The 11,676-nt window shown below is 43.7% G+C and overlaps 1 protein-coding gene across 1 annotated transcript; it reads left to right on the top strand.

The window, feature by feature from the left end:
- Positions 1-222: 222 nt before the first annotated feature.
- On the top strand, positions 223-2,228 carry LOC116428466 (uncharacterized). Its single transcript, XM_031980140.2, has 2 exons — positions 223-229; positions 556-2,228. Exons 1-2 carry the CDS (start codon positions 223-225, stop codon positions 2,226-2,228), a joined length of 1,680 nt encoding a protein of 559 aa, XP_031836000.2.
- The last annotated feature ends 9,448 nt before the right edge of the window (positions 2,229-11,676 follow it).

The following is an 11,676-nucleotide window of genomic DNA, read 5'->3' as shown; positions in this document are numbered from 1 at the left end:
ATTGTTTAAGAGTGCGTATGTAATCGTAATACACACTTTAAGGTATATGTACACCTGTTCAGAAATACATATAATTCTGAATAAATAAAGTTTATCTATTGATAAAACCTCCACCCGTATATAAAACTGGACACCCAAACATGACAACCTCAGTTACCTTCCGAGTACGATAGACCAACATGTACAAGTTTCCGAACTGAAACGTTTCACCTCTTGCGCAACATGAGACGTGAGTATCCAAACGATTCCGAGCACTCCGCAAAAACAATCGGTGAATTTACTCATACATACAATAATGCTGCTATTTGTATACAATTCATTTGCAACGTATACGTGTATTCACTGATACTTAAAAGATACCGTTTCGTTATCAAGAAATTAAGAATTCACGTCTATTGTACGTATGCCGAATAAGATGTCACCGTACACGCCTAACGATTCGTGCGATATCACTGTTGCAACCAAATCAGAGCGACACGGAAATCGGAAAATACGTTGACTCCAAAGTTGCACCGATTGCCTTTGAAAATCAATCGCACGTTTCCCATGTTTCAGAGTGGTTCTTGGTGGCAGTCGTCGCCTCGGCGATTGCTCTTATCGAAGGCACCGAGGAGATAGAATGTCCGAAGAATGCTACCAGGGATGAGGTAACCATTCCTCACGAAACGGATTGCCAGAAGTATTACCTGTGCGTGGGACAAGAAAAAGTGAATATGACATGCGACCAATACAAGTGCTTCAATCCTGAACTGAGGGCCTGCGACTGGCCCTGGATGGTACCTTGCTGTAGCACGTACGTGATGACATCACGTCCATTCACCTGCAGGGATAAGGAACCTCATGACAAAGACTGCCAAAAATATTTACAGAATGGTATTCTTAAATGCTGCCCCGAATATCAGTTTTATAGTATAGACACTTGCACGTGTGAACCTGTAAGTGAAGTACCACCAGGCAGGTGTTTCCCGCCTCCGAAAGGAGAACCACCTTGCTGGACGTGGACAACAGACAGACCAGACACAACCACTGCTAACCCGTGCACTAACAGGAGGGTTTACGATAAAGACTGCCAAAAATATTTGGAGAATGGCATTCGTAAATGCTGCCCCGACTTACAATTTTATGATACAGCCACTTGCACGTGTAGACCTCAGATAGAGGCGCCACGAGGCAGATGTAGACCGTTGCATTATGGAGAAGAAGCCTGCTGGATGTGGACAACAGACAAACCAGACACAACCACTGCTAACCCGTGCACTAACAGGAAGGTTTATGACAAAGACTGCCAAAAATATTTGGAGAATGGCATTCGTAAATGCTGCCCCGACTTACAATTTTATGATACAGCCACTTGCACGTGTAGACCTCAGATAGAGGCGCCACGAGGCAGATGTAGACCGTTGCATTATGGAGAAGAAGCCTGCTGGACGTGGACAACAGACAAACCAGACACAACCACTGCTAACCCGTGCACTAACAGGAAGGTTTACGATAATGACTGCCAAAAATATTTGGAGAATGACGAACGTCAATGCTGCCCCGACTTACAATTTTATGATACAGTCACTTGCACGTGTAGACCTCAGATAGAGGCGCCACGAGGCAGATGTAAACCGTTGCATTATGGAGAAGAAGCCTGCTGGACGTGGACAACAGACAAACCAGACACAACCACTGCTAACCCGTGCACTAACAGGAAGGTTTACGATAAAGACTGCCAAAAATATTTGGAGAATGGCGAACTTATATGCTGTCCTGACAAACATTTTTATGATACAGCCACTTGCACGTGTAAACCTGAGAGCGAGGTACCACCAGGCAGATGTACACTGTTGCCATCGGATGAAGAATCCTGCTGGAAGTGGACAACAGAGGAACCAACGTCACCAAGTCCTGCTGGCCCGTGCGCTGGTAGGAAGGTTTATGGTAAAGACTGCCAAAAATATTGGGAGAATGGCGAAAGGAAATGCTGCCCCCAAAGGCAATTTTATAGTACAGACAGTTGCACGTGTAGACCCGAGTGTGAGGCTCCAACGAGCAGGTGTAACACGTTGCCCAACGGAGAAATCCCGTGTTGGATGAAAGAAGAAACAGTGACGGAGCTGTCTGTTAGTACAGGCCCGGCCAGTACTGCAACACCGGTGCCTACGCTATCGACACTACCGGATTCAAGTTGTGCAATGGAGGAGTCTTCGGAACTTCCGGAAACAACCGTCAGCACCGAATAAGATATTAACAAGACGAAAGTATCAAAGAAGACTCTGTTAACACTTTGAACTCTGTAGGCTTCAATATCGCATCAGTTATAGTGTTAAAAATTTTAACGAATCTTAAAGAAACTACCCTAAAGTTATTCGATTTTCCGCACATCCAAATTTTGCGCTAAGAGGGAAAATAAAAGATCGAAGAGATGTTATAGCATTTCTAATCTTCCGATGCGTGGAACATTGAAAGAAAACAGCTTTGCTCCTCAATGTACTTGTGATTTCCCTTCGAGTTAGTTTCAAGGAATATCGTCTTGGCCGCGTGAAAAAATATGAAACATTTCTAGTGAGAAAGTTCCGAATGCAAAGGGTTAAATGCGACGCCGAAGCTCTACAATGATAACGCTTGCATGTGCGACTCAAGAAATAACGCGTCACCAAACAAATACGGACCGTGATTAGATGGGGAAACGACCCGTTGGCTGTTGCCTTCGGTTATCGTTTCGAACAGCCAACAGAAAGCAGAACCAAATACCAGAGTTCCTCGAATGTAAAAGCTTCCGATAATTGCACGCATATTCTCGCAATTCTTATGAATCGATAATACACAATGTTCTAAAAATCGGAATTCTCTCGTCGGTTTTGCTAGATGTTACTGTGCAAGCGGTTAACAGATACTGTTAGGTACTCGTGGTTACCGCAAGGCTGTTCGGGCTTTGTAAGCGCTTGCACGTGGTGTGCCGACTTATAAACTTGTATTTCTCGAAGGACCACACGAATGATCGGGAACAAAACTTAGGAAATGAGTAGGTGCTAAGTAAACAAAACTTAGGAAATGCTAAGACTTGATTCCTGTTGTGACTGTTATGTTCTAATGTTGTACTATCTGTAATCTGACTACCTACTGTCTGAATCTCTAAAGCTTAATTACATTCCCAAGCATTGCAATGTAAATGTACTGCGATTTCGTAAGGGACTTGTTAATAAAATATATTTGGCCAAACAACCAGAGGCATTATTTTATTTCCAATGGTTAGAATCGTGCCGAATTTTTCACGCGAAGTGTTTTTCGTTGATTTGTTGACACTAATTCCGCTACTTCGTGGAGCGACGAGTTCGATGAGGCTTTATTTACAAATTAAATAACCGGTTGATTAAGATTCACAAGTGCGTATATATACTTGCAGTACACCTGCGTATACACCGTAGACAAAAATATGTATAACCGTGAATAAATAAGCTTAATTACTGATAAAACGTTCTCCCACGTATAAAACTTGAGCACCCATGTATGAATACCATATTTACCTGTCGAGCATTCTAGACTGTCGTGCATAGAGCACCGAACTCAAAATCAATTGTCTCTTGCAGAACATGAGACGTGAGTATCCAAACGCTTCTGAACACTCGGCAAAAACAATCGGTGATGAACGAGATTATCGGACGTTAATTTATTCATACATGTAACGGCGATAAGCCTACAGTTTCTTCAATAGCGCGGTCATAGTAAATTTTTCGCCGCCGCGTCAACGATTTATCGACATTAGCTGAAACTGTCTCTTAGCTCTTGGGGATTAGGTGGTTTAGAAACTGTCCCAACCCTTTGCTTAGCATTTGATGCATGGTGGAGTACATTTCAACCAATCTGGGCAAGTTGAAATTACTCATAATAGAGTTCAATATTTTATTTAAAGATCTTCAGCCAGTTTTGCATTGCTGTGAATTAACTACATAATAATAATGACTGTTCGCGAATCATGCGATGCAGCGAATTGTGTGCAATTTGGGTCTTTTCCTTCTTTAAAACCGTGTGCGTCAAAGAGTTAACCAGGGACAGCTCGCGTGTGGGCGTTTCAGAACAGTAACACCAACCAAATTATCTCACTATACAAATCTAGTTACTCTTCTTAAATTTCACCATAATGTTGCTACTTTATTCAAACACGGATACACTTCATTTGCAACGTATACGTGTATTCACTGATACTGAAAAGGTACCGCTTCGTTATTAAGAAATTAAGAATTTACGTCTATTGTACGCATGTCGAATAAGATGTCGCCGTACACGCCTAACGATTCGTGCAATATCATTGTGGTAACCAAATCATAGCGACACGGAAACCGGAAAATACGTTGACTCCAAAGTTGCACCGATTGCCTTTGAAAATCAATCGCACGTTTCCCATGTTTCAGAGTGGTTCTTGGTAGCAGTCGTCGCCTCGGCGATTGCTCTTATCGAAGGCAGCGAGGAAATAGAATGTCCGAAGAATGCTACCAGGGATGAGGTAACCATTCCTCACGAAACGGATTGCCAGAAGTATTACCTATGCGTGGGACAAGAAAAAGTGAATATGACATGCGACCAATACAAGTGCTTCAATCCCGAACTGAGGGCCTGCGATTGGCCCTGGATGGTACCTTGCTGTAGCACGTACATGATAACATCCCGTCCATTCACCTGCAGGGACAAGGAACCTTATGACAATGACTGCCAAAAATATTTACAGAATGGTATTCTTAAATGCTGCCCCGAATATCATTTTTACCGTATAGACACTTGCACGTGTGAACCTGTAAGTGAAGTACCACCAGGCAGGTGTTTCCCGCCTCCGAAAGGAGAACCACCTTGCTGGACGTGGACAACAACTCCGGAGACAACAACTATTGATATGTGCACCGATAGGGAAGTGTATGAAAGGGATTGTCAAAAATATTTGGAGAATGGCATACGTAAATGCTGCCCCGAAGATCATTTTTATAGTAAAGACACTTGCACGTGTGAACCTATAAGTGAAGTACCAGAAGGCAGGTGTTTCCCGCCTCCGAAAGGAGAACCTCCCTGCTGGACGCTGTCAACAACTCCGGAGACAACAACTATTGATATGTGCACCGATAGGGAAGTGTATGAAAGGGATTGTCAAAAATATTTGGAGAATGGCATACGTAAATGCTGCCCCGAAGATCATTTTTATAGTAAAGACACTTGCACGTGTGAACCTATAAGTGAAGTACCAGAAGGCAGGTGTTTCCCGCCTCCGCAAGGAGAACCTCCCTGCTGGACGCTGTCAACAACTCCGGAGACAACAACTACTGATATGTGCGCTGTTAGACAGGTGTATGAAAGGGATTGTCAAAAATATTTGGAGAATGGCATACGTAAATGCTGCCCCGAAGATCATTTCTATAGTACAGACACTTGCACGTGTGAACCTATAAGTGAAGTACCAGAAGGCAGGTGTTTCCCGCCTCCGCATGGAGAACCGCCATGCTGGACGCTGTCAACAACTACGGAGACAACAACTATTGATATGTGCACCGATAGGGAAGTGTATGAAAGGGATTGTCAAAAATATTTGGAGAATGGCATACGTAAATGCTGCCCCGAAGATCATTTTTATAGTAAAGACACTTGCACGTGTGAACCTATAAGTGAAGTACCAGAAGGCAGGTGTTTCCCGCCTCCGCAAGGAGAACCTCCCTGCTGGACGCTGTCAACAACTCCGGAGACAACAACTACTGATATGTGCGCTGTTAGACAGGTGTATGAAAGGGATTGTCAAAAATATTTGGAGAATGGCATACGTAAATGCTGCCCCGAAGATCATTTCTATAGTACAGACACTTGCACGTGTGAACCTATAAGTGAAGTACCAGAAGGCAGGTGTTTCCCGCCTCCGCATGGAGAACCGCCATGCTGGACGCTGTCAACAACTACGGAGACAACAACTATTGATATGTGCACCGATAGGGAAGTGTATGAAAGGGATTGTCAAAAATATTTGGAGAATGGCATACGTAAATGCTGCCCCGAAGATCATTTTTATAGTAAAGACACTTGCACGTGTGAACCTATAAGTGAAGTACCAGAAGGCAGGTGTTTCCCGCCTCCGCAAGGAGAACCTCCCTGCTGGACGCTGTCAACAACTCCGGAGACAACAACTACTGATATGTGCGCTGTTAGACAGGTGTATGAAAGGGATTGTCAAAAATATTTGGAGAATGGCATACGTAAATGCTGCCCCGAAGATCATTTCTACAGTACAGACACTTGCACGTGTGAACCTATAAGTGAAGTACCAGAAGGCAGGTGTTTCCCGCCTCCGAAAGGAGAACCTCCCTGCTGGACGCTGTCAACGACTACGGAGACAACAACTATTGATATGTGCGCCGATAGAGAGGTGTATGAAAGGGATTGTCAAAAATATTTGGAGAATGGCATACGTAAATGCTGCCTCGAAGATCATTTCTATAGTACAGACACTTGCACGTGTGAACCTATAAATGAAGTACCAGAAGGCAGGTGTTTCCCGCCTCCACCAGGAGAACCTCCCTGCTGGACGCTGTCAACAACTACGGAGACAACGACTATTGATATGTGCGCCGATAGAGAGGTGTATGAAAGGGACTGTCAAAAATATTTAGAAAATGGCATTCGTAAATGCTGCCCCGAAGATCATTTTTATAGTAAAGACACTTGCACGTGTGAACCTATAAGTGAAGTACCAGAAGGCAGGTGTTTCCCGCCTCCGCATGGAGAACCGCCATGCTGGACGCTGTCAACAACTACGGAGACAACAACTACTGATATGTGCGCTGTTAGACAGGTGTATGAAAGGGATTGTCAAAAATATTTGGAGAATGGCATTCGTAAATGCTGCGCCGACGATCGGTATTATAATATAGTCACTTGCACGTGTGACTCGCAAAGTCAGGCACCAGTAGGTAGATGTACATCGCTGCCAAAGGGAGAAAAACCCTGTTGGCAGATAAATGATTCAACGGAGACAACAACTATTGGTGTGTGCACTGATAAGGAGGTGTATGAAAATGATTGTCAAAAATATTTACAGGGTGGCATTCCTAAATGCTGCCCTGACGATCGTTATTATAATATAGTCACTTGCACGTGTGACTCGCAAAGTGAGGCACCAGTAGGTAGGTGTACATCGCTTCCAAAGGGGGAAAAACCGTGTTGGCAGATAAATGGGTCAACGAAGATCCTTAGTTGAACGGAGACAACAACTATTGGCACGTGAGCTGTTAGAGAGGTGCATGAGAAGGACTATCAAAAATATTTGAAGAATGGTGAACGTATATCCTGCCCTGACGAACAGTTTTTACAGACTTCGGAAACTTGTCTTTCTCGAAGGACCATCCGAATGATCAGAAACAAAACTTAGGAAATGGATAGATGCTAAGTTAGACTTGATCCTTGTTGTGACTTGTTATATTCTAATGTTCTACTATCTGTAATCTGATTTCCTACTGTGTGAACCTCCCAGAATCGTATTCGACGATGCCTCGGTAAAGTCGTCTCAGCGGGAGTAAAAACGTTCTGGTTGGTTTGTTATGTGTAAAGGGTTGTGGAAGAGAGATAAGGTTCCCTCCCTTCTTGAGTCTTCCTAGTTGCTAATGTTACTAACTAATTCGTCCAGTTTGCAATCATCGACCGTGGCAGGTAAAAAGCAAGAAACGCTTTGGCCTTAATATCACATGGTAAAACAGACGGACTAGAGAGTTAGAAATGCTGGTGGCTGGACACCAAGTGTGGACAATAGACCAGGAAAAGCTGCAGTAAGAATGGCGGGCCTTATGGGTTCATGGATTTATGGCTGCCACAGACCCTTCTCGTAATACCGTAAGGACGGTTGCAAGTCGCGACGGGACGAAGGCTCTTATTGTTAAAGAAATCTAAAGAACGTACGAATAACTCTTAAGGAAAGATAAAATGTATACAAATATAAAACTGTGGTAATGTAAGGACCCGGACGAAACGAGAAGGCCAGAAGTGGCCTCAACAGATACATTTTGGGAAGTTTTTGGTTGCATAAGCAAGCACACGTTGCTCGAGAATTGATCCCCCTCCCTAAGTCCATCATCTCTAAAGCATAATTATATTCCCAAGCATTGGAATATAAATGTATTGCGATTTCGTAAGGGATTTGTTAATAAAATATATTTGGCCAAACAACCAGAGGCATTATTTTATTTCCAATGGTTAGAATCGTGCCGAATTTTTCACGCGAAGTGTGTTCCGTTGATTGACACTAATACCGCTACTTCGTGGAACGACGACTTCGATGAGGCTTTATTTACAAATTACACAACCTGTTGATTAAGATCCACAAGTGCGTATATATACTTGCAGTACACCTGCGTATACACCGTAGACAAAAATATGTATAACCGTGAATAAATAGGCTTAATTACTGATAAAACGTTCTCCCACGTATAAAACTTGAGCACCCATGTATGAGTAGCATAGTTACCTGTTGAACATTCTAGACTGACGTGTATAGAGCACCGAACTCAAAATCATTTGTCTCTTGCAGAACATGAGACGTAAGTATCCAAAAGTCTTCTGAACACTCTGCAAATACAATCGGTGATGAACGAGATTATCGGACGTTAATTTATTCATACATGTAACGGCGATAAGCCTACAGTTTCCTCAATAGTGCCGTCATAGTAAATATTTCGCCGTCGCGTCAATGATTTATCGATATTCGCAGAAACTGTCTCTTAGCTCTTGAGGATTAGGTGGTTTAAAAACTGTCCCAACCCTTTCCTTAGCATTTGATGCATGGTGGAGTATATTTGAACCAACCTGGACAAGTTGAAAATATTCATAATAGAGTACAATATTTTATTCAAACTTTTTCAGCCAGTTGGAGTTGCCGTGAACTAACTACATAATAATAACTATTGTTCGCGAATCATGTGATGCAGTGAATTCTGTGCAACATGGGTCGTTTCCTTCTTTAAAACCGTATGCGTCAAAGAGTTAACCAGAGACGGTTCGCGTGTGGGCGTTACGGAATAGTAATACCAACCAAATTATCCCGCTGTGGAAATCTACTTATTATTTTCATAATGTTGCTACTTCATTCACACACGGATAGATTTCATTTGCAACGCGTACGTACACGCCTAAGGATTCGTGCAATATCACTGTTGGAACCAAATCATCGCGATACGGAAATCGGAAAATACGTTGACTCCAAAGTTGCACCGATTGCCTTTGAAAATCAATCGCACGTTTCCCATGTTTCAGAGTGGTTCTTGGTGGCAGTCGTCGCCACGGCGATTGCTCTTATCGAAGGCACCGAGGAAATAGAATGTCCGAAGAATGCTACCAGGGATGAGGTAACCATTCCTCACGAAACGGATTGTCAGAAGTATTACCTCTGCGTGGGACAAGAGAAGGTGAATATGACATGCGACCAATACAAGTGCTTCAATCCGGAACTGGGGGCCTGCGATTGGCCCTGGATGGTACCTTGCTGTAGCACGTACGTGATGACATCACGTCCATTCACCTGCAGGGATAAGGAACCTTATGACAATGACTGCCAAAAATATTTACAGAATGGTATTCTTAAATGCTGCCCCGAATATCATTTTTATCGTATAGACACTTGCACGTGTGAACCTGTAAGTGAAGTACCACCAGGCAGGTGTTCCCCGCCTCCGCACGGAGAACCACCTTGCTGGACGTTGTCAACAACTCCGGAGACAACAACTATTGATATGTGCCCCCATAGGGAAGTGTATGAAAGGGATTGTCAAAAATATTTAGAGAATGGCGAACGTAAATGCTGCCCCGACGAACATTTTTATAGTACAGACACTTGCACGTGTGATCCGCAGAATGAAGCACCAGTAGGCAGATGTACAGCGCTGCCAAAGGGAGAAGAAGCGTGTTGGCAGATAAATGAATCAATGACGACTCCTAGTTCAACGGAGACAACAACTGTTGACATGTGCGCTGACAGAGAGGTGTATGAAAGGGATTGTCAGAAATATTTAGAGAGCGGCGAACGTAAATGCTGCCCCGATGATCATTTTTATAGTACAGACACTTGCACGTGTGAACCGGAGGATGAGGCTCCACTAGGCAGATGCAGAGCGCTGCCAAAGGGAGAAGAACCGTGTTGGAAGATAAATGAATCAATAACGACTCCTAGTTCAACGGAGACGACAACTGTTGACATGTGCGCTGACAGAGAGGTGTATGAAAGGGATTGTCAAAAATATTTAGAGCATGGCGAACGTAAATGCTGCCCCGATGATCATTTTTATAGTAACGACACTTGCACGTGTGAACCGAATGAGGAGGCTCCATTAGGCAGATGTAAAGCGCTGCCAAAGGGAGAAGAACCGTGTTGGAAGATAAATGAGTCAATAACGACTCCTAGTTCAACGGAGACGACAACTGTTGACATGTGCGCTGACAGAGAGGTGTATGAAAGGGATTGTCAAAAATATTTAGAGCATGGCGAACGCAAATGCTGCCCCGATGATCATTTTTATAGTAACGACACTTGCACGTGTGAACCGAATGATGAGGCTCCAGTAGGCAGATGTAAAGCGCTGCCAAAGGGAGAAGAACCGTGTTGGAAGATAAATGAGTCAATAACGACTCCTAGTTCAACGGAGACGACAACTGTTGACATGTGCGCTGACAGAGAGGTGTATGAAAGGGATTGTCAAAAATATTTAGAGCATGGCGAACGCAAATGCTGCCCCGATGATCATTTTTATAGTAACGACACTTGCACGTGTGAACCGAATGATGAGGCTCCAGTAGGCAGATGTAAAGCGCTGCCAAAGGGAGAAGAACCGTGTTGGAAGATAAATGAGTCAATAACGACTCCTAGTTCAACGGAGACGACAACTGTTGACATGTGCGCTGACAGAGAGGTGTATGAAAGGGATTGTCAAAAATACTTAGAGCATGGCGAACGCAAATGCTGCCCCGATGATCATTTTTATAGTAACGACACTTGCACGTGTGAACCGAATGATGAGGCTCCAGTAGGCAGATGTAAAGCGCTGCCAAAGGGAGAAAGTCCGTGTTGGCAGATAAATGAGTCAATAACGACTCCTAGTTCAACGGAGACGACAACTGTTGACATGTGCGCTGACAGAGAGGTGTATGAAAGGGATTGTCAAAAATATTTAGAGCATGGCGAACGTAAATGCTGTCCCGACGAACATTTTTATAGTAACGACACTTGCACGTGTGAACCGAATGATGAGGCTCCAGTAGGCAGATGTAAAGCGCTGCCAAAGGGAGAAAGACCGTGTTGGCAGATAAATGAATCAACAACGATTCCTACTTCAACGGAGACAACAACTATTGGCGTATGCGCTGACACAGAGGTGTATGAAAGGGATTGTCAAAAATATTTAGAGCATGGCGAACGTAAATGCTGTCCCGACGAACATTTTTATAGTAACGACACTTGCACGTGTGAACCGGAGGATCAGGCTCCAGTAGGCAGATGTAAAGCGCTGCCAAAGGGAGAAAGACCGTGTTGGGAGATAAATGATTCAACAACGATTCCTGCTATAACGGTGATGTCTACTACCACGGTAGAAAATAAAATACCAGACGCGTCTAGTAGTACAACGGATGTTTCTAGTACTACGACGGGAAATAGTATAGCGGATGTTTCTAGTACTACGA

This window comes from Nomia melanderi, chromosome 1 (assembly GCF_051020985.1).
Source record: "Nomia melanderi isolate GNS246 chromosome 1, iyNomMela1, whole genome shotgun sequence".
Taxonomy (NCBI): domain Eukaryota; kingdom Metazoa; phylum Arthropoda; class Insecta; order Hymenoptera; family Halictidae; genus Nomia; species Nomia melanderi.
This window is presented reverse-complemented; position numbering and strand designations above follow the sequence as displayed.